The sequence below is a fragment of the Chiloscyllium punctatum genome, chromosome 24, assembly GCF_047496795.1.
Source record: "Chiloscyllium punctatum isolate Juve2018m chromosome 24, sChiPun1.3, whole genome shotgun sequence".
Lineage (NCBI taxonomy): Eukaryota > Metazoa > Chordata > Chondrichthyes > Orectolobiformes > Hemiscylliidae > Chiloscyllium > Chiloscyllium punctatum.
The window spans coordinates 38,771,405-38,796,109 of NC_092762.1; the positions used below are offsets into that span (position 1 = coordinate 38,771,405).

The following is a 24,705-nucleotide window of genomic DNA, read 5'->3' on the forward strand; positions in this document are numbered from 1 at the left end:
CATAGCACTCTTTCTAAAGCTCTGTCCTGTGCCAGTCTTCATTTGCCAACTTCCCTCAATTTTCAAACCAATCAGAATCAATGTCATTTTCCTTCCTCTTCCACTTTTTCAAGGTAGAAGATGGAATTATTCAAAGCCTGTTGCCCATCTCAGCAAGTGCCCTGGAGAGCCACCCTTCCCTTCATGTGCATCCCAAGGATAGCACATAAAACCACCAGCTTGAGACAAATCAGCTAGTACTACTGTTATCTAATTACAAAGCTGTCACACTGAGGTTGAGAAAGGAATTTATATTCCAGGCGCATGTTGGTTCACGCACAATATCTACACGGTTGCACGTATAGCACAGTTAGATGCAAAGTATCAGCTTCCCTTATTCTGCTCCAACAGGGTGACAAGACATCCAGGTTTCTCCCCCAGAGCAAACTGGTCTGCCTATAGATTGCTCAAATATCCATGTTTTGAGTTCTGCTGAAGCCCCGGACTTTTAATACACCCAAAAGTGTTCACCAGCTGAAGGCTGCATTGTCAAGATAGCATATGAAGTCATGACACAGTCATCCTGGTACGTGGACCTACAAATCTCACCAGGAGGACCAACATGTAGAGACCTCCAGCACAGAAAATAGTCTTTCAGCCAGTCAAAATCAAACCAACAACTAATCTAATCCCATTTTCTAACACTTGGCAGATAGCCTTGTTAGCCTTGGCATCGCAAGTGCACATCTACTTACTTCTTAAATGTTATAAGAGCTTTTGTCTCCACCACTATAGCAGGCAGTGAGTTCCAAATTCCCACCACCCAATGGGTGAACATTTTTTTTCCTATATCTCCCCTAAAACTTCTGGCTAAAATCTATGCTCCCTGGTCATTGATCCCTGTCTTTTTTTTAATCTGTCTACTGTAGCGATTCCTCTCATAAGTTTATACATTTCATGTCTCCTCTCAATGTTCTCTGCTCCAAGAAAACACCAACAGTCTGTCTAACCTCTCTTCGTAACTGGAAACTCTGCAGTCCAGATAAGATGCTGGTAAATCTCCTCCACATCCCCTCCAGTGTGATCACATCCCTTCTGTAACACGGATTCCAGAACTGCACACAATACTCTATCTGCGATATGACCAAAGTTTTATAGAGTTCAGCATAATCTCCCTGCTCTTACACTATCTGCCTCAGCTAATAAATGTAATTATTTAATATGTCTTCTCAACCACTTTATCTACCGAGAAACCAGTGGACACGCACACCAAACTCACTTCAATCTCAGTGCTTCCAGGGTCCTACCATTCATCTTGTATTTTCTTGCCTAATTGGTCCTACCCAAGTACATCACCTTACATTTATTCAGATTGAATTCCATTTGCCACTGATGAGCCCATCTGACCAGCCCCTCGATACCCTCCTTTAATCTAAGGCGATCCTCCTCACGTTCCTCTTCATTTAAATCAGGCTAACCAATCAAGGTGTTGTGTACGTCAGACAGGTTTAGAGATTTTCTAACACAATATTAAGAGATTTACTTAAATAACAAGTTTGTGGCTGAGTTAACTGTTGCGTCTGTAAGATTTCATAGTTATTGAGACGTACAGCATGGCAACAGGCTCTTCAGTCCAACTTGTCAATGTCGATCAGATCCCTCTAATCCCTCCTCATTCATATACCTATCCTTTTAAATTTAATTGTACCAGCCTCCACTACTTCCTCTGGCAGCTCATTCCATGCATGCACCACCCTGTGTGTGAAAAAGATCCCCCTTAATAGGCGGCATGGGGGCTCAGTAGTTAGCACTGCTGCCTCACAGTTCCAGGGACCCGGGTTTGATTCCGATCTCGGGTTACTGCCTGTATGGAGTTTGCACATTCTCCCTGTGTCTGCGTGGGTTTCCTCCGGGTGCTCTGATTTCCTCCCACAATACAAAGATGTGCCGGTCAGGTGAATCGGCCATGCTAAATTGCCAAACTGTTAGGTGCATTAGGCAGGGGTAAACATAGGGTAGGGAAATGGGTCTGGGTGGGTTACTCTTCGGAGGGTCAACGTGGACTTGTTGGGTCAAAGGGCCTGCTTCCATACTGCAGGGAATCTATTCTAATCTAATGTAATCTTATCCTCTTATGTCCCTTTTAAATCTTTGATCTCTCTAACCTTAATCTATGCCCTCTAGTTTTGAACTCACCCACCCCTGGGGAAAAGACCTTTTGTTATTTTATAAAATCCTGAAGTTCAAGAACCATTATAAGAGAGGACCAGGAATGGAAACTGTCGACAATTCCCCCTACCCTCATCTTCTCACTGAAGAAGCACTGAAGTCAGTTTAGAGTAGCAAGATTTACAAAGCTGGGGACAGAGAATTAAAATCACTGGTGGGGAGATGAGGCTGAGACAATTTAGAAGGTTCCTTTTAGTGGAAATAATATGGAAATAACTGCAATCAAATACCTATTAGAAAAGCAGAGATAGCACCCACAGTCCATTTCATTCTAATTGTGGAAGGCTCACAGTTCTTATAGTTATGATCAATAATTCTAATTGGTATGAAACACCAATGTTACTTAGCTGAGTGCTGAGCATCTGATGTTTAAAACCTCTGTTGGAAAACCCTATTAAATAAAAGTTGTTAGCAGTTCGGAGTGTAATTTTACACTGTTTGGACACTCGACCTCTGTTCCACTCGAAACCACTTCACACTTGTCTCATTCAAACTTTGTGCTTTTGTGTTCAGAATACATAAACATAAAAGATAGATGTTGTCTATCCAGGAATACAGAATTAATTCAGGACTGAGGTTCTGGATTTGAATCTCAAGAGTAGCCCAGTTCTTTGCCTTAGTGGAAATTTGACTTAAGAAGGTGGCAGAAATTTTAAAAAGATCTTGAAGAAACCTGGCCTGAACTGGGAAAACGTGAGTTGTCACCAGTTTTCCAGCGGTTATTTATAATCTAGATACAGGAAATCTTTTAGACTGAACCTTTCATGGTCAATTGTCCTGATGACTATTGACTACTAAAGGTTCAGTCTCAAAGATATTTCGTATATAGATTACAGAAACTGCTGGAATAAGTATCTACCACAATACTGTAATTATTTCCCAATCTCCAGCTGGTGGTCCATCATAAGGTAACGATGATAAATAGTGGCCTGCTTATACTCGGTTAAATTGACTTTCACCAACCATGTCCTTACGGGAAATTTCGAGCAAACAGGATAGTATATGCAATAGCTATGTTTGCTAACTTTAGAGCTGATTTCACAATTCTGAAAGTTGTGCAGTAGCTGAGGACACTGCAAGCAGGTGCTATATGCTGTGTTGTAACACAAAATCCAAAACCACCAATCTTGACTTCAGCTGAAGATGAAATAGTAAAAATAAACAGGTCATGAATGCTTTAGATGGGCTGTTACTGCAGCTTGAAAAATCATCTGAAGTGGAATGATTTACAATGACAATACTGAAACTATAATGTTAATTGGCATCGCACGTAATAACAAGAACTTATTTAGAACACAACATCTCCACAGGGCAAAGGCATTTGGTTAATATGCAAGCACAACAGAACTGGAATCTTTTTTGTGTGCACATTTAATCTGTCCACAAGGTGACTACAATACTTGAATGTTGTTGAATAAGGAATACGTGGTAAATGGGACAGACTTAGAACAGATCCAGCAACTCAAAACTGGACATCCATGAGGTACTGTGGGCCATCAACAACAGCAGAACTGTACTCCAGCACAATCTGTAACCTCGTGGCCCAGCATATTCCCCACTCCAACATTACCATCAAGCCAGGGGATCAACCCTGCTTCAATGGAGAGTGCAGGACTGTATGCCAGGAACAGCACCATGCATATCTGAAGGTGCCAACCTGGTGCAGTCACCGAACAAGACTACTTGCATTCTGAACAACATATAAGCAGCAGGTGATAGACAGAGCAAAGCAGTCCTACAACCAATCGATCAGATCTAAGCTTTTGAAGCAACCTTCATCCAGGAGTACTGAGTGGATGATTTATCTTGACTTCCTCCAATGGTCCCCTGCATTACAGATACCAGTCTTCAACCAATTTGATTCATTCCATGTGATATCAAGAAACAGTTGGAGGCACTGGATACTGCAAAGGCCCTCACAACATTCCGGCAATAGTACTGAAGACTTGTGCTCCAGAACTTGCCACTCCCCTAGCCAAGCTGTTCCAGTACAGTTACAAGTCTGGTCTCTGCCCAACAATGTGGAAAATTGCCCAAATATGTCCTGTACAGAAAAAGCAGGACAAATTCAGCTAACTACCCGCTCCATCAGTCTTTTCTTGGTGGAAGATGTCAGCTACAGAGCTATCAAGCAGCATCTGCTCAGCAATAACCTCCTCAGTGATGCCCAGTTTGGGTTCTGCCAGGGCCACCCAGCTCCTTGGTTTAAACATGGACACAAGAGCTCAATTCCAGAGGTGAGGTGAGAGGGATTACCTTTGTCATCAAGGCTGTATTCAACTAAGCGCAGTACTCCAGAACCGCAATAAAATAGGAATCAATGGATATCAAGGGGAAAACTCTCCAGTGGTTACAGTCAAACCTGGCACGTGTGAAGATGGTCATGGTTGTTCAAGGTCAGTCATCTCAGCTCCAGGACATCTCTGCAGGAGTTCCTCAGGGTAATATCCTAGGCCTAATCATCTTTGGCTGCTTCATCAATGACCTTCCCTCCATCATAAGGTCAGAATTGAGGATTGCATAAATGTTCAGCACCATTTGCGACTCCTCAGGCACTGTTTAATATCCACGTTTAAATGCAACAAGATCTGAACAATATCAAGTCTTGGGCTGAGAAGTGACAAGGAATATTCACACCACACAAATGCCTGGCTATGACCATCATCAACAAGAGTCAATCTAACAACCACCACACTGGCATTCAATGGTATAACCGTCATGGAATCCCCTACTATCAACATCCTGGGAGTTATCATTGATACTAAATCCAAGTGAACTCACCACATAAATGCAGTGGCTACACGAGCAGGTTAGAAGCTAGGAATACTGCAGCAAATAACTCAGCTCCTGACTCCCCAAAGCTTGTTCACCATCTCTAAGGCACAGGAGTGTGATGGAATACTTCCCCATTTAACTGGATGAGTGCAGCACAACAGCACTTAAGAAGCTTGACACCATCCAAGACAAAGCAGCTCGCTTGATTGGCACTGCATCCACAAGCGTCCACTCCTTCCACCACCAACACTCCGTAGCAGCAGTGTGTACTACCTGCAAGATGCACTGCAGAAATTCTAAGATCCTCAGATAGCACCTTCCAAATCTACGACCACTTCCATCTAGAAGGACAAGGGCAGCGGATAGATGGGGACACCATCACCTTCAAAGCTCCCCTCTAAGCCACTTAGCATCCTGACTTAGAAATATATCACCGTTTCTGAACTGTCGCTGGGTCAAAATCTTGGAATTCCCTCCCTAACAGCATTGTGTGGCAACCCATAGCAGGTAGACTGCAGCAGTTCAAGAAAGCAGCTCACCACCCCCATCTCAATGGCAACCAGCGACAGGCAATAAACGTTGGCCAGCCAGCATTGCTCATATCCCACAAAATGAATAAAAAAGTAATAAGGTGGAGGAAAGACTACAAATATCTGATGTCTTGTTTCGCTGAGATGTGATCACAAATTTAAATAAGGGCATATTTGATATGCTAAGTCTACAACAGAACAATAGCACATCAATTAGGTTGGAAACATAAAACAATGGAGGAGGCCACTTGGTCCTTCAAGCCTGCTCCACCATTCAATATGATTATGCCTGATCATCAAACTCAGTACCCTATTCCTGCTTTTGCCCATACCCTTTGATGCCTTTAACTCAAAGAACTTATTGCTTCTTGAAAACATTCAATGTTCTGGTTCAAAAACTTTCTGTGGCAGAGTTAAAAATCACACGCCAGGTTATAGTCCAATAGGTTTAAGTGGAAGAACTAGCTTTCGGAGCGCTGTTCCTCATCAAACACCTAATGAAGAAGCAGCGCTCCGAAAGCTAGTGCTTCCAATTAAACCTATTGGACTATAACCTGGTGTTGTGTGATTTTTAACTTTGTAACACCCCAGTCCAACAATGATATCTCCAAATCATGAGGTTATAGTCAAACAGGTTTACTTGGAGGCGTTAATTTTCGAAGCGCTGCTTCTTCGTCAAGTGGGTGTGAAGCATGATCATAACACAGAATTTATAACAAAAGATTACAGTGTCACGCAGATGAAATGATATATTGAACAAACCTAAATTCCACTTTAGAAATAGAACCATTCTAACTCAAGATTGAGATACAGACAGACTTTAACCTCACACCTTTAATGCTTTGTCTGAGCTGAGATGGTACTTTTGTTATAAAATCTTAAGTTATCTTGAGAATGCAAATTTAAAAAAATTCTGGGATTTACATATTAAAGAAACAAAACTAGCAAACACATTCTAAAAGATTTAATCTAGGTTTATTCAATAGATCATTTCACCTGCATGACACTGTAATCTTTTGCTATAAATTCTGTGTCTTGGGATCCTGCTTCACAACCAGCTGAAGAAGAAGCAGCTCTTCAAAACCTAATGCCTCCAATTAAACCTGTTGGACTATAACCAAGTGTTGTGTGATTTTTAACTTTGTATACCCCAGTCCAACACCGGCATCTCCAAATCATTTCTGTGGCAGAGAATTCCACAGGCTCGCCACTCTCTTAGTGAAGAAATTGCTCCTTATCTTAGTACAGAATGGCCTATATCATGCCTTTAAACTGTGATCTCTGGTTCTGGATTTCCTGATCGTTGGGAAATCCTTCCTGCGAGTACACTGTTTAGTCCTGTTAGAATTTTATATGTTTCTATGAAATCTCTCCTCATTTTTCCAAACTCTAATGAATCTAGTCCTAACCAATCCAGTCTTTCCTCCTACATCAGAACTGTCATCACAGGAATCAGTCTGATAAATCTTCATTGCAATCCTTCCATAGCCAGAAATTCTTTCTCAGATAAAGAGTCCAAAACTGCACCAAACACTCCAGATGAGGTGTCACCAAGGCACACATAATTGCAGCAGGACACTCCTAGTCCTGTATTCAAATCTTCTTGCTAACATACCATTTGCGTTCTTCACCATCTGCACGCTTACTTCCAGTAACTGGTGTTCACAGACGACCAGGTCTCATTGCACCTCACCTTTCCCAATATACCAGCATTCAGATAATAATCTGCTTTCCTGTTTTTGCCATCAAAGTGCATAACTTCACATTTATCCACATTATACTTCATCTGCCATGCATTTGCCCGTTCACTCAACTTGTCTGAATCGCAGTGAAGCATCCTCTGCATTCTCCTCACAGTTCACCCTCCCACCCAACTTTGTGTCAATTGCAAACGTGGAGATATTATGTTTAGATCTCTCATCCAAATAATGAATACATGTTGTGAATAGCTGGGGTCCAAGCACTGATCTCTGCAGTATCCTACTGGTCACTGGCTGTCACTCAGAAAATGATCCATTTGCCCCTACCTTTTATTACCTGTCTGCCAACCAATTCTCTATACATGTCAGAATGTCACCCCAATCCCATGCACTTTAATTTTACATGCTAATTTATTATGTGGGACTTTACTGAATGCCTTCTGAAAGTCAAAGGAAGTCACATCTAATGATTCCCCTGCAGACTTTTCCACCATCTGCAATTGGTAGATGAACCCAGGTCCCCGGAACAATGCCTGGGTCCCTGGATTAACAGTCCAATGACAATTCCACTAGGCCATCGCCTCCCCTTTGTAATGTATGTATCATAGCAACTTGCCTTAATAGTAAATTTGGAAGAATCATGTCATGTGAGCACACCTTTTTCACTTAATTTTTGCATTCATCAGCTGACTGAGATAGAACAGCTCTTTGGTATGTGCACATTAGTCATGGCACACCTTCAAGGTTCCTACTTCTGAACCAGACCATCATGCACCAAAAACCACTAATAAATAAAGTAATAATTTTTTTAAAATGTATCAGACCAACAGGAACACATCCAAGATGAATGACAAGAATGCTGCTGCAAATGCATTGACAGTGGTTTAACACACATGAGTTCCTAATGCTGATTGCTTTAGAAGGAAGTGCTTAACAATGGCCAGGCACTCCTCACAGATCCAGGTGTGATTACTAAGAACACTTCTCTCCACATTGGGAGAAGTAATCCCTTGAGTAGCACCAGCATAGATTCTGGGCAGGATCATTCTTCTTTCCCTATGCCTGTCTGTCTCCAATTTCTTCACAGTTTAACACATTTCTTTTTAACAAGGTGGAAGGAAATTAACAGTCAATTATGTAAACCGGCAAACTTGTTATTGCATTTTTAAACGGTTCCTTTTAAACTGCCTTACATGTATGTGCCGTGAGGTTAATCTATTGGCTGTTACAAACAGCCTCAACTGATTTCTCTGATTTTGATCAGGAGTGTAGCCAAAGTAACGCAGCGTGCTAAAATTCAAAGAATTCTCTTTCATTTCAACTTTTGCAAATACTTGAGTTTATTATTCATAGTTCAGGAATCTAAGAATGGCAAAAGACAAATAAAATCAGCTGCTAATTTAGCAGAACAAAGAAATGCTTAGTTTTACTCGCTTGTATCAGGCCTGCCACACCCAGATACTATTCACCAGGTGACTGATGTGGTTATCCTGAAATAACAAAAATTTAATGCAAAAGGGCAATTTGCAGAAAATACAGCAGACTAAATCAAAGCATCTTAACTTTGATCTGTCAGCTCAGCAGTTTGAAAACCATATTTCATTATCTTGTAAACAGCTTACTCAGGAAATCTCTCTCCTTCCAAAAATGTTATCCTTTAAAACTAGGCTGAGGCAACTCCCTTGATTGCTCCAGTGAATAGTTGAGCTAGTTCTAATCATTAATCTCCCAGGTTACACAACCAATCTGATATGTGTAAAACTTGGATACAGCAAGGATACTGTAGGTGATCTCAGCACTTACAATGGTAGTGGTGGTGGGGATGGGATGTTCATGGGATTCGGCTAAGAGGATACGGAAGAGAAGATTGCAATGCCACAGGTGATTTATTATTATCCAGTGACCCCTCACTAGAAAAATATGCAAATCTGCACGAGGTGGGGTCTCAGCTATGATGTTGCTTATATTCTCCTTGCACACAGCTGACAAAGAAAATGTGCTTTGGTGAGCTGCCACATCAACTTTGCTACTGTGTTGTGGTCTGAAAGACTTTCAGGAGGGGGAGAAGACGTGTGAAGCAAGTTTGTGTTAGCATTAGGCTTTCATAGCCCCTCCCTGATCATCACTGGATTGTTTCTACAAGTATGAACTTAAAATATTATCAATTGAGCAACAGAACAGAAGGTTTACGTATTCATTGATCTGCTTTTGCATGAAGGTAATGAAAGCAAAGCAGATTGCGATGTTAATGTAAATTTTAACACAAAACATTTATTCTCAAATAGCAAATATGGCTTTCTCAAGAATTTTGACCTGTCAGTTTCTTACTTAAAGAAGCTTCTACATGCATTGTGGGGTGCACAAATCTGATAAGATCAAATCTTTGCTGGGATCCACCTTTGCTTTGGTTAAAACAGACAGTTGATCTCACATGCTGTATGTAGGTCTGCACACAACTTTGAAATGTATTTCTTTTTAAATTTTCATGACTTCCAAGAAGCATAGCAAAATGAAACACCATTTCCTGTTGATACATCAACACCAGGGAAACAAAAAAAAATCCTGCACTGCATATTCTTTTACAAGGAGGGATGAATGGGATGGGGGAGGCAGGCAGGGTTGGTGCACAAAGGACGAAAAGAGAGGGATTGAGCATGAATACTGAAGAAGGCATGGGTAGGAAGGATGGTGGATGCAAGAGGTGTAAGGCGAGAGTGTGGTGGTGGAAAAACACAGCAGGTCAGGCAGCATCCAAGGAGCAGGAGAATCGACATTTCAGGCATAAGCTCTTCATTAGGAATAAGGTTTGTGGGCCAGGGAGCTAAGAGATAAGTGGGCGTACATATGCAGAGTAGCAAAAACATATGGGTGCATATAAACAGACACACATACAGAAAGACACAGACATACCAAAGGTCTTACAGTCATACAGCACAGAAACAGACCCTTCGGGTTAACTCGTCAATGCCGACCAATTTTCCCAAACTAAACTAGTCCCACTTGCCTGCTTTTGGCCCATATCCCTCTTAATCTTTCCTATTCATGTACCCATTCAAATTTCTTTTAAATGTTGAAACTGTACCTGCATCTACCACTTCCTTTGGCAGTTCAGTCCATGTACACACTACCCTTTGTGTGAAAAGGTTTGACCCTCAGGTCCCTTTTAAATATTTCTCCTCTCACCTTAAAAATATGGCCCCTAGTTTTGAATTCACCCACCCTGGGGAAAAGACTTTTGCTACTAACCTAATCTATGCTCCTCATGGCTTTATAAAGCTCTATAAGATCACCCCTCAACCTCCTGCGCTCCAGTGAAAAATGCCCCAGCTTATCCTTATAACGTAAATCCTAGTCTTGCTTGCTTGCTGTGGAGGTGAGTCTTTTATTTATTGACCCACCTGGGAAGTAGGTGGAACCTACATTTAAAACCTTTCCCAGTATAAAGGCAGGTCAACATTCCCATCTCACTTTCCTGAGGTAACATTATTGAGTATGAACTGAAATCTGATTTATTAGAGGACCTTCTGGGCTAAATAGCAAATGAAAAATTCAGCCAATTGGCAAATTCCTCAGTTTGCTTAATCATCTTTTCAGGCAATGAGCTGCCAGAGAACATGGTGGAGGCTGGTAAAATTACAATATCTGGATGGGTACATGAATAGGAAGGATTTAGAGGGATATGGGCCAAGTGCTGGCAAATGGGTCGAGATTAGTTTAGGATATCTGGTTGGCATGGACAAGTTGGACCGAAGGGTCTGTTTCCACGTTGTACATCTCTGACTCTATTTACTCTTCCAATTTTTAAAACTTTTAAAATTAAAGTTAGTCACAGTATCTTTCCATTTACAAATGTTTAATTTCTAAATTATACACAAACTATTCACGTGAGTTAAATTGTGCACATATTTGAAAATACTAATTATTTAAAATTCAGAAATTGCTTCCATTTCTGCAATTTTGTTTTCTTGTAGTCACAGTTGACTCTTACACAATCCATACCTGAAACTTCATTTGCCTCAGTAATAAAATTGCATGCAGCCTGGCTCAATCATATAATGACATTGTTATGGAAGGAGGTCATACTGCACATAGCGTCTGTCCTGGTTCTTAGGTAGAATTGCCCAATTAATGCCAAACCCTTGCAGCCCTTTGTACATAACCCTGCAGTTTTTTTTCCCTTTCCAAGTTATTATCTAATTCCCTAATGGTAACATCTGGGTCTGGACCCAGTTTGTATTTTCATCAAAGTAAACTGCTCGCAGTTCAAAATCCCAATAACCACATCATTGCCTATAATATGCCTAAGAAAATGAAGACAATCTAAATGACAAAAACAGCTTTGTTAGCACATCCTACCGAAAACTACGTAACCAGGTCTTTGACAACACAGATCTATGCAAGAGTTTGCTCTCACCATCTTTCCATCTGCCAGTGAAACTTTCGTCTCTTACTAAACACAACCTTCAAGCTTTTGAGGCTTTCCACTGATGTACTGTTTCTTTCACAGTTTTTACCTTTCCCTGCCACCTTCCAGCTCCTAAAGCTTCACCTTATACTTTCTTTGCAGCCTACTTGTCTCTTTCCCACTCATTCATATGGAAGATCCCCTGACTTCAGCTGAATAAATTCTGTCATAATGGAGGAGTTGAGAGGAAGTTATGAGGTAACGATAGACGTCGTCAACATACATCAGAAAACAAATGCTGTGCTTTCAAATTACATCACTGGGAGGAGCACATAGATGAAAAATAAGAGAGGCCTAACATCATTTTACTCATTCCTGGTCAGTATATTTCAGTGATATCAAACAATGTATTTATCCACAAAGTATGTCTGGAGATTTAACCAAAACAACATATTTAGATTAGATTCCCTACAGTGTGGAAACAGGCCATTTGGTCCAACAAGTCCACACTGACCCTCTGAACAGTAACGCACCCAGACCCATTTCCCTTTGACTAATGCATCTAACACTATGGATAATTTCCCCTGGCCAATCCATCTGACCTGCACATCTTTGGACTGTGGGAGAAAACCTGAGCACCCGGAGGAAACCCACGCAGACACGGGGAGAATGTCCAGGCTCCACACAGACAGTCGCCCGAGGCTGGAACTGAACCCGGGGTCGCTGACGCTGTGAGGCAGCAGGGCACTGAGCCACCGTGCTGCCCTTAGCTCAGCTTTCCTCTCCTCTCCCAATTCATAGTTACATAATTTTATGCAAACTGGTCAAGTAACCGTTTGTACATCTGACAGTCTAGATTGTAAACGTCAGTAGGTATTTGTTCATGCAAAGTCTTCATGCACATAAGTATGTTTCTACTTACTGCTGAAATGTTGACAGACCTGGTAAGACTGCACATAATGTCCATCCTTAGCCATATCAAAAACTTGTAGGCCTTATGGTGATGGTGCTGGCATGAAGTTTGGCAGAACGGTCCAGAATATTGATTCCAGTGATGATACAGAAATAGCATTGCATACCCAATTCAGTGTGTGACTAATAGGAAACTTTGAGGCTTTGATTTTGTAACAACTACGTGAAGAGGGTTGAATGAGACCCCTATCTTTTCAACCTTCACATGTGGCTGCAACAAACGGCCAAGTTATTTTTAAACACTTATACACTTAATGGTGAAGTCCTAGGGAGTGTTGCTGAACAAAGAGACCTTGGAGTGACGGTTCATAGCTCCTTGAAAGTGGAGTCGCAGGTAGATAGGATAGTGAAGAAGGCGTTTTCCATTATTGTTCAGAGTATTGAGTCCAGGAGTTGGAGGTCATGTTGTGGCTGTACAGGCCACTGTTGGAATATTGCGTGCAATTCTGGTCTCCTTCCTATCAGAAAGATGTTGTGAAACTTGAAAAGATTACAAGGATATTGCCAGGGTCGCAGGATTCGAGCTATTGGGAGAGGTTGAATAGGCTAGGGCTGTTTTCCATGGAGCGTCGAAAGCCGAGAAGTGACCTTATAGAAGTTTATAAAATCATGAGGGGCATGGATAGGATAAATAGACAAAGTTTTTTCCCTGGGGTGGGGGAGTCCAGAGCTAGAGGGCATTGGTTTAGGGTGAGAGGAGAAGAATATAAAAGAGACCTAAAGGGCAACTTTTTCACGCAGACTGTGGTACGTGTAGTGAATGAGCTCCAGAGGAAGTGGTGGGGGCTGATACAATTGCAACATTTAAGAGGCATTTGGATGGGTATATGAATAGGAAGGGTTTGGAGGGATATGGGCCGGGTGCTGGCAGATGGGACTAGATTGGGTTGGGATATCTGGTCGGCATGGACGAGTTGGTCCGAAGGGTCAGTTTCCATGCTGTACATCTCTATGACACAGCTACACCTTTCCCCACTTAAAATGTAGGTCAATAAGATGGTCAAGACAGCTTAAAGTAGGGAGGTTACACTGGAACTGTTCAAATCATTAGATTAGATAACTTACAGTGTGGAAACAGGCCCTTTGGCCCAACAAGTCCACACCGACCTGCCGACGCACAACCCACCCAGACCCATTCCCCTAACACTACGGGCAATTTAGCATGGCCAATTCACCTAACCTGCACACTTTTGGACTGTGGGAGGAAACCAAAGCACCCGGAGGAAACCCACGCAGACATGGGGAGAATGTGCAAACTCCACACAGTCAGTCACCTGAGGTGGGAATTGAACCCGGATCTCTGGCGCTGTGAGGCAGCAGTGCTAACCACTGTGCTGCCCACTTAGGCATAACTTATGAACTGTGTGCATGCAGCAGGGGTGCAAAAAGGATTTATAGGGACAGTGTCAGGACATCAAAGCTGCAATGTCAAGCATTGGGCGGCACGGTGGCACAGTGGTTAGCACTGCTGCCTCACAGCGCCGGAGACCCGGGTTCATTTCCCGCCTCAGGCGACTGACTGTGTGGAGTTTGCACGTTCTCCCCGTGTCTGCGTGGGTTTCCTCCGGGTGCTCCGGTTTCCTCCCACAGTCCAAAGATGTGCAGGTCAGGTGAATTGGCCATGCTACATTGCCCGTAGTGTTAGGTAAGGGGTAGATGTAGATGTAGGGGTATGGGTGGGTTACGCTTCGGCGGGGCGGTGTGGACTTGTTGGGCCGAATGGCCTGTTTCCACACTGTAAGTAATCTAATCTAAAAAAAAAGTAATCTAATCTAATCATATGTCCTCTGTTCACAGCACATACCCCAGCAGCTACCTCTCCCAACCTCCTCCTCTTCCCGACTCATTTAAAAGGCATCTGGACATGCACCTCATGCTATAACCTCCAGGGATACAGACCAAAAGCTGCAAAGTGGGATTAGGTTGGATGGCTCTTTTGCCAGCTGGTACAGCCATGATGTGCTAAATTGCTTTTTTTTCCCCCTCTGTGCCACAAACTTTCTATGATTCTTAGGTCAAGCAAAGATGGTTAGACCCTTGCTTGCTAGAGATCATCATTAACTGACACTTACGTGTGGCACAAATGTCGCCTGTTCCTTATAAGTCCAAATCTGGATACTGCCTATGCATTCCTCATGATGTTGGGGTTGTAAAATATAACGAAAGATGATAAAATTGTGAGTAAACAACTTGCCTTTTGATTTTAATACGAAGAAACTATCACTGAGGAAGCCAGTAAAGCTAGACAGGACAAGGATATCGATCTCGAACTCCAGAATATCCATATCGATCTCGAACTTGGAATATCCAAGCTTACGAAGATTCATTGTCAAAAACAGCCAATCACTGGTGTGTTTTGCATATGATTCTTCATTTTTGCTGCGACATAAAGTCATACAGCATAGAAACCAAACCTCCAGACCAACTTGCCCGTGCAAACCAGATATCTCAATCCGCCCTAATCCTCTTTGCCAGCATTTGGCTCCTAGCCCTCTAAAACCTTCCTATTCCCATCCAGCACCTTTTAAATGTTGTAAATGTACCCGCCTCCACCAGTTCCTCTGGCAGTTTGTTCCATACGTGCACCACCCTGTGTGTGGAAAATGTTACCTGTCAGGTCTTTTTTAAATCTTTCCTCTCTCACCTTAAACTTATGCCCTCTAGTTTCAGAAACCCCTGCACTGCGAAAAAGACCTTGGCTATTCACCCTATCCGTGCCCCTCATGATTTATTAACGTGTTTGTACCTTACTTGGAAAAATTGTGCACTTATGCTGAGGACAAATGCTTCAACCTCTCATCTTGTATTTAGCTTCATCTATGTCTGATTCAACACTGCGACAAGCCCTATAGCTGAACAAAAATGAACCTTGTTGAGCAAGTCCATTTGCTGCCAGTATTGATGGTTCTTTCTACTGTTAATGATAACAGAAAATAAGCCAAAGCAGTAGTGATTAGCCCAGTTCAATTATGTTGTTTTTATTATCAACACATACTTAGCCAATATTGGCAGGTGGAAGAAAAAAATCATACTGATTTTAGAGCCACTGGCCTAGATCTAATGCAAGGTTTCAATCAGATATAGTCAAGATCCATAGCCTTCACTCCAACCACGTGAACAGCTACTTTTCATCATATTTCTCTTAATAGATTAGTATATGATACTAAATATCAGCTATGGCGCTGGTGTCACATATTGGTTGGAGTCACACAAAGGTAGCTGATTCTCTTCCCTGAAGGACACATATAGCAGTGAGGGTTTTATAACAATCCAGCAACTTTCACTGACATTTGTCAGTCACTAAGCTACCATACCCTAATATGAGGTGGCTGGTTATGATGGGGGAAGAAACGGCCAAGATTTATTGAACAACTGGTTGTAGTGATAGAACAAATTTGGAATCTTTCACACTTTGGCACACACAATGCCACATAATGTGCCCATTCCTAGTTGCCTGGAGAAGGTAGTAGTGGTGTTTGAATATCTATATATATTGTGCTGATTATATTCTCAGGTGGAGAATACTAGGGTATTCGCCCAGTGACTTTGATAATACATACAGTAACCATGATGGTGTTCAATTAGTAGTCAATGGTGTTTTAATGGCATTTCTGTTTCATGTTCTTAGTGGGGGAACTTAACGTTGAAGTGATAGTAGTAAATTAGAATGTAGATCATACACACTGTAGCCATTGTGTACCCGTTCAGGTAAAGACAATATATCATCCGAAGGTAACAGCCATCCCCATCTATATCAATCCTGTATAATTACACATCCACATTAAATAGTTTACCTCTACTCACCTTCTAATCATACAGATTACCAATTGAGTCATAGAGATGTAAAGCACAGAAGCAGACCCTTCGGTCCAACTCGTCCATGTCGACCAGATATCCCAACCCAATCTAGTCCCATCTGCTAGCACCCGCCCCCTATTCCTCCAAACCTTTCCTATTCATATACCCGTCCAGATGCATTTAAAATGTTGCAATCCACCACTTCCTCTGGCAGCTCATTCCATACACGCGCCACCCTCTGGGTGAAAATGTTGCCACTTAGGTCTCTTCTATAACTTCGCCCTCTCACCCTAAGCCTATGCCCTCTAGTTCTGGACTCCCCCATCCACACCCCTCATAATTTTATAAATCTCTATAAGGTCACCCCTCAGCCTCTGACGTTCCAGGGAAAACAGCCCCAGCCTATTCAGCCTCTCCCTATACTGCAAGTCCTCCAACTCTGGCAGCATCCTTGTAAATCTTTTCTGAACTTTTCAAATTTCACAACATCTTTCCGATACAAAGGAGACCAGAATGGCATGCAATTTTCCAACAGTGGCCTAACCAATGTCCTGTACAGCCGCAACATGATCTCTCAACTCCTGTACTCAATACTCTGGCCAATAAAGAAGAGCATACCAAATAACTTCTTCACTATCCTATCTACCTGTGACTCCACTTTCAAGGAGCTATGAACCTACACTCCAAGGTCTCTCTGTTCAGCAACACTCCCCAGGACCTTACCAGTAAGTGTATAAGTCCTGCTAAGATCTGCTTTCCCAAAATGCAGCACCTCACATTTATCTAAATTAAACTCCATCTGCCACTTTTCAGCCCATTGGCCCATCCGATCAAGATCCCGTTGTAATCTGAGGTAACCTTCTTCACTGTCCACTACACCTCCAATTTTGGTATCATCTGCAAACTTACTAACTATATCTCTTACGCTCACATCTAGATCATTTATATAAATGACGAAAAGTAGTGGACTCAGCATCGATCCTTGTGACACTCCACTGGCATAGATTCACACTTCAGTATTTCAGACTTTAAAAAAGACTTGAAGAAAAATGAGAAACGGGGACCATAGGCTGTCACGATGATCACTTTTTAAAAGTGCCTTCAAAAGTGAAGCAAACACCACCATTTAGATGGCATTTCATCCATTCAGAAACAGGAATGCCAGTATGTTCCAGACTGAGCGTACTGCATAAAAAAAACACACCTCTGACATTTGAATTGGTTCATGGCTCCACATTACTCACCTTTGTTTAGGCTGCTAGAGGAAAGTGGTAACGGGCACATAATCCATTGAAAGTAATTATTTCCTTTTCCTAAAATCATCATCGGCACAGTCTCATCTCTAAACACTAACAAATTTTTGTTCTGGAAACTGTGGTAGCACTGTCAAAAAGGTAATGATGAATGAAGACGTGTCTATCAGGTTCAACCTTATAATGACATGCGATTGATTTTTTTCCATTGGACAACTGCTAGAACACAGAGGTAAAGCACTTCTAGAAACTCTTTAAAAAAAAAGACAGCCTCTACCTAAATTGTAAACTTTACAAACAAGTAAATTACTTTAAAAGATAAAGAAAAAGAGATACTTCCAATATCAACATAAAAATATAACAGGGAATCTTAAAAGCAAAGCTTACATTAGCTTATTGCTCAAAACCTAGTGATGCCTCTCCCATGTTTCTTGTTGGCTTGGCTTAATTCATAGTTCACTCATAACACTAAGTTCATGAACTTTATACAACTTAAATGTACACACATAAAGAATGGACACTGGTGAACACTAAACTCACACGAAACACACACTCAGTTCTGAGAGCGGAGTAGTGATACTGTTGATACAGGTTAATAAAAATTCCAGTTCATCATCAGTGCCGTGCATGCACCAGCTGAATATTACAGGAAGCTAATTGCTTCAGGCAGGGCATGGTGGAGAGATGGTGGGCAGTGGGCTGGGTAGCAGAGGAGGTGAAGGGTGTAGGGAGTGGAAGAGAGGGATAAGAAATGTTAACACTCATCCACCAACTAAAATATGCCTGGTCAAAGGCCTTGATGAATCTGCCATCATGGTTGCACTTTATTTGGAAAGATTTGTCAGCTTGGACAGAACCAAAATAAACACTTCAATCCAGTTTCTGACAGTCTCCGAATAGTCATTGTATCCAGCTTATTGATGGTAGGAATCAGTTAGCCCCTTGCCAAAGCAGAATTGGTCAGTTGCCAATGATTACAGAAATACATTTCCCCACTACATCCATCTCAAGAATACGTGGACAGGCTGCTAGCTGTCATTTAAGTTTGGCCACTTATTAGAAGATTTTTTTTTCTTCACTATGTTAGACAGAAAGAGAGGAAAGGGCAAGAGTTATTTAAGAGATCAGTATTATTATGGAGAAATGGCTAGCATGATTTTCAAAAGAATGGTAAGAGAAGCTGGTGAGGTGTCCAGTTTTACGCTTTAGTAGAATGATCATACTAGCAGAGTGGAGTTGCGAGGGGGGACAGGAGGGGGTGATTGTGGACAGAGAGTATCACTGATCTCAACTTACAGAGCTGAAGTCTGCAAAACCCAAAGAAGAGTCTTTAGAAGTTTTACTTGAGGAAGTAGGCGTGAAGGGATCTTTACCGCTGAATGGGTCACCGAGCCCCTTTTTACTTTGAAACGGGTCACCGTCATCAGCGCCAAAGGGCTGGAAAGTATCGTGGGACTTGACAGAGTCGGCCGAGCCAGGCCTGTTTACAGGGGTACTTTTACCTGGAAAGTTTAGAAAGAACAAAATTATTTCCCACCAGGAGATAAAGTCAGTCTTTAACCCCTTCACCAAAGGCAATGGATTTTTGTTGTTTTTGTCTGGGAGGGAGTTGAAGGGAAACCTTTACAATTAACTATAATAATTTTTTTTGGCAATTTGCCCAAAATTTTGAGAGTGAGCACAGGCACAATAGATCAAATGGCCACCGCCTGTACTATATAATTGAATGAAGAGCAGCACACTGACATTCCAATGCACCAGAGTAGAGGACTGCAGGTTGGAAACCCCTGCTCTACTGCACTTCCAGCCTTAGCTCTATGGAGAACCAAGCAAAGGCTACAAGTAAGTGTTCAGTATATCTTTTCGCCACAGTGTCTTTTGCATACCTCCTGGTCATCAACTCAGAGAAATGTTAATGGAGAGATAGCAGTGGCCATTGTAAATTGTGCAGCATGTCCAATTGGAGAATACATAAAACAGAAAACCTTTACACTTATCACAAGTCAACGGGGTTGGGAAAATCGCACTGTAAAGCTGAATGCAGGTCAGTGTGATCCAGATAGCACATCATTGAAATGGCGGTGAAGAGGTTAATCTGTCTTTTAGAAAATGGAAGCCATTATTTCCTGTTCGATCATACCTAGAAAAATACATCATTTTAACTGGCTGACTGATACAGCTTGAATGGCAATTGCCTGAAGGCAACATTGGCATTTGGCACTCTGCTACCTCCAGCCAAATCTGACAAGAGAACATTTTGATAATATCAAAGTTTTTGCCAAATGGAATAGTAGAGATGCTGTTTAGAACTTGCAAAGGCATGATCGAACGGCAATGACATACTTGCACCACCTGTACTGTAGCAGAGAGTGAGAGTGTCCAGCCTACCCAAGATTCTCTGGTGCAGTACTTACAGCTGTATGTTATTGCTCAAATTACTCCACACATCACTATCCCCAAGACAGAGAGAGAATGAGTTGTTACAGCATGGGCTCGTATAGGAATATAACACAATTAAGGAGTGAATAGATTCTTACAAGATTAAATAACAAGGTTAAGCATGGCCTCCTATAGGATCGAACACAATACAGTAGCAAAAGCGTGGGCACTTACAGAATTAGAAACAAAGAGAAAGGACATGGGTCTTTACAGTTAAAGGGTCTTGGTTTCTTACAGCATGGGCTCTTATGTCATTAAACACAGATTGAATGGGTAGAATTGTCTTTTACAGGATTAAACACATAGGGAGGATATGGACTCCTACAGTGTTAAAAATAATATAAAACTTGTACATTTAACTAAATAAAAGTACATCTGAAAATGTTAATTATCAGCAGCACCAAAAGGTGTTACGAGGCTTAATTTCCATCTGCTTCATCATCACATGGACCAGTGGATTCCAGCCTATTATTGTTAAGATACACAGAGGCATGACAATTTAATCAAAGAAATGAAATCAATGAGAGATCATCCCAAGCGAGTTACTGCCTGGCTCAAAATGCACAACTTCTAAAGAATACCTTATTCAGGCAATGGCAACAGCAGTTTGCTTTTTTCCTATTATAGTCAGGAGATTTATTTTTAAAAAAAACTGACAATGCAAAAGAATACCACATCAGCAATCAAGCCATTTGCATGAAGATTCAGAATGTCATTAAGTGTTAGTCAAGGTGTCTATCTGAGGCACACCACTCTGACCAAGTGACACGCAGAGGCCAGGACTTCTTGAGTGAAGGGCAAGTGGTGAGAAATAATGTCTGAGAGACTGGCCATGGATGACTCGTGTGCATGCGTACTCCAGTTCAAGAGTGGTCTGAAAAGTGATAGGCCGACCCTCCAAGTGAAACTTTATTGAATGTTAGTGGATAGGTGAGGAATAAATTATTCAATAATTAATCACGTGTTTCTCTGTGTTTAGAAATAATTTGAAGCATTCCTCCCAGGTAAGAGTGACTGAGTTTTAGCTAGATGGAAAATCCAAGGTTCAATGTCCATCCCATGCCAGTATAGCTGACCTAAGCCAGGGCTACAGTAGATGCTCAGTGAACAGGGGTAAAAAGGCAAGATCTCAATACTTGATGGTCAAGCAATAGCCACTGCCACGTGGATATTAAGACAATGATGCTCAGCTATGATGGACGTGCTGACACTCACGGTACAGCATACATTCAACACCTTCTGGACAACAGGAAGCAATTTGGCTATAAACAAAATGAAACACAAAAGTATAACCACTGCCATGCTAGCCATGATCCTTGGTGTTAGACAGCACGTTTAGGAAGGCAGCTGTTATTCACACTCAAAGCTCTCTGACTGTTTCTACAGTGTCGGAATATTATGGCCGTTGTGTGGGAAGGAAGTTCCCAATCATATCAATAGCACCTCTGAGGTTGTGTTGTTAGGAGTGACTCATTTTGAAGCATACTTTCAGAGAAATTTGCAATCGACAGAAGCAAAACCCAATAAGATGAACAGTTTGTTGGGCAGAATCAATGAATGGTACTATAGTACCTAATGTGAGTTGCTATAAAGCCACAGGTGGTTTTAAAATCTCATTGTGAAAGTGGTTAAACTGCTGCTTTTGAACTGTGCATAAATAAGCTGAAATACTTTTTTTTAAAAAATAGAAAATTTTACCTAATATCACATATTTAAACACTGCTAGTGAAAACAGTACTAGGAAATATCACTTATTCAGATTGAAAGAGCAAATTCTGTTAAGATTTTGATTTAGCTCAGTCCACCAGCATAACTGACACCTGATTATGGATAGTCATATGAGAGAATGTACTCGTTCAATGTTCTGAGAACAACCAATAACATTTAATTCGCTTAACAAGAGTTAACAAGTAAAAAATTCATAAATTACCTCATTGATTTTAGACCTTAAGATTTACAGTTGTTTAATTAAAAAGCAATTTAAAACAAATTTTCTAATGAGTATTAATTATTGTTCGCAATTTTTATTGCTTAATATGAAATTTACAGCAAGGTAATCAGAATCCCAACGTTGCATATGGAGTTTCTTTAATGACTTCTTGATACGATGAAACTCTATTCCCAGTTCACATCATAAATCATCAAATTGTTATTTCTGAATAAAGGACTTGCTAATTCTCCCCATAACTCAGCAGCAAGCTTCAATATGTCTGAGTTATGGAGGAAAATATTCTGATCATGTTTTCATGCTCAGCTAGGATATCCCCAAATAGCCCAGAAATAGTTACTGCAAAGATTTCCATTTGAGTTCACATTCAGTGACCATTTATTGGCTTCCCAGCAAATGAGGCAATACATTGATAAAATAGAGGGGGGGGAAACAGGAGAAAATTAATTAAGAATGGGGTAAGGGGACATTGTGAAAGAGACAATGAAATTACAACAAAAAAACCTACAATTCTATATACCAAATCCAGTAAGATTTGTATAGATATTCAAATCTAAACAAGACATTTATTTCTATGATTTTTAATCACTTGAACACCTGAAATCAAAGGATATTTTAACAAGATGTTAGCAAGTAAAAGTAAAATTTGTACAGATGAAATGTCTTTCCCCCAAATGACAAATGCTTCACAAACAAGCTAGAATCTATTTAACTTAAATGTACAGATTTTTCTCTTCTGCATAACTTGTGGAAAGAGACTGAACTTCAAAACAATGATTTGTTTCATTGATCAGCTCAAATCCCCTACCGTAGGAAGCTCCCCAACCTGATTTCTGACTTTCCAAGAGCATATGTGGACTAGAGATGAAGCCCTAGTGGTGTGCTACATTCCTGTAAATATCTCCTGCTGCTGTATGGATCTCCAAGGTCCATACACAACAGCTGTTTCTCAAAGACAAAATAATGCAGCAGCTGTGTAGTCATTGAATATTAGTGGTGTGTGTATTCATCTGGGTCAATTAAATTAAAGGATGTACATGGAACCTTCGAGTTTTGATAAGTGGACATCCTAACCAGCACTCCAGACATTTGAGCTGAAGTACTGATCCATGGGTTTTCTGTTTACCTCCCCCCGCCCCCCACCAAGTCATTCTGACCATGCAGTCAGTCACATTTGCTTAACTGGAGTGCTGCTTGATTTGGCACCATAAATATGCTATACCTAGAGCCATTAAAGCAAGATACATATTCTTGTAATGGAGCAAAAATTGGAGAAATGTACAGAAATTAGATATGGAATATTTTGATAACTCTCTGGTTCAGGTGAAGACCATCCTGTTTGTAGAGGTCCCACCTATGGGGTAAAAACAAGGACTGCAGATGCTGGAAACCAGACTCTAGATTACAGTGGTGCTGGAAAAGCACAGCAATTCAGGCAGCATCCGAGGAGCAGGAAAATCGACATTTCGGGCAAACGCCCTTCATCAGGAATAGAGGCAGAGAGCACCCTGCCTCTATTCCTGATGAAGTGCTTTTGCCCGAAACGTCAATTTTCCTGCTCCGAGGTCCCACCTACCCCAAACTAATCTCAAACTAAATGCTAAATTCTACCATGCTTATGGTCACTGCCCTGTACAGGATTTCTTATTCTCAGATAATTTATTAAACTTGCCTCATGACACATTACCAGATCTAAAACACACAACACATACATCACAAACAAAGGACAAAGAAAAATAACTTCCAAAATAAGTACATGAAATGAAACAAGAAAGCACATTAAATGAGAGATTACACTTACCAGGCATTTCTATAATTATATTCAAGACCTGTCCCCGTACTGCTGACAACCAAAAGTTGAATTGATTGAAGAAACTTCTCTAACAACTTTCCCCCAAACCCATCTAACAATCTTCCATCAAATCAATCACTTCTCCCAAATCAATCTCTTAAACTCTTGTTCTCTACCCTGCCTTCCATCTACTATGACTATCCTCTGAAACCTACCCAATCAGGTCTATTCCCCAAACCCACTCCAGCCCCCACCATTGCCCAAATCCACTTCTTAGGTTTTCAGTCTTCTTGGGGAATTGTGATTTTGTTTCAATACTCATCATCCCTGCTCAAAGAAATTGATTCTGAATCCTTTGTTTACCCATTAGCACTCCAGTTCTATTCTCAGAAGTGTCAAATATGTTGCCACTTCTGAGTATTGTACTCATTACTCACATAGTATGCTGTTTAAATCTTTTCTACAGCTGCAAACAGTTCTAACAAAGGCTTAAACAATGTTTGCTGTGGCTGTGACGTCATTTTAACTCAGTCATTCAGGCTCAAACACAGTCAATCACACCATAATCCTCCAATCTCTATTCTCCATTAATAAAAACAAAAAGTGCTGGAGAAACTCAACAGGTATAGCACTATCTGTAGACACAGATATAGAGTTAACATGACTGACCTCATTTCCTCCTGATCTCCCCTCCACAATTCCCACCTAATATTCTCCCACCTTGCACATCCCACTTCTACATCCTTCACAAAATTAACTAACAGGACCGGCTTGACAGACTCATTGGCTCAGCCTCTTTCTGCCTGACAGAACTTATACTTTCCTATCTTGACTGTGCCTTGCCCCCCTCGTTCAGTCTCTTTCCACTTGCATTAGTGATTCTTC

General features: G+C 41.3%; 1 protein-coding gene across 8 annotated transcripts in view; it reads right to left on the reverse strand.

The window, feature by feature from the left end:
• eps15l1a (epidermal growth factor receptor pathway substrate 15-like 1a) overlaps positions 1-24,705 on the reverse strand; it is a 377,875-nt gene that overhangs the window by 22,769 nt on the left and 330,401 nt on the right. For 4 of the 8 annotated variants that reach the window (XM_072593645.1, XM_072593644.1, XM_072593643.1 and 1 more), the window contains one exon: positions 18,938-19,143. The exons of 2 other annotated variants lie outside the window; for them this stretch is intronic. In XM_072593645.1, coding sequence (XP_072449746.1) covers positions 18,938-19,143 — 206 coding nt within the window. The remainder of the gene's footprint in view (positions 1-18,937; positions 19,144-24,705) is intronic. 2 more of the 8 variants (XM_072593647.1, XM_072593646.1) reach the window with 2 other exon arrangements.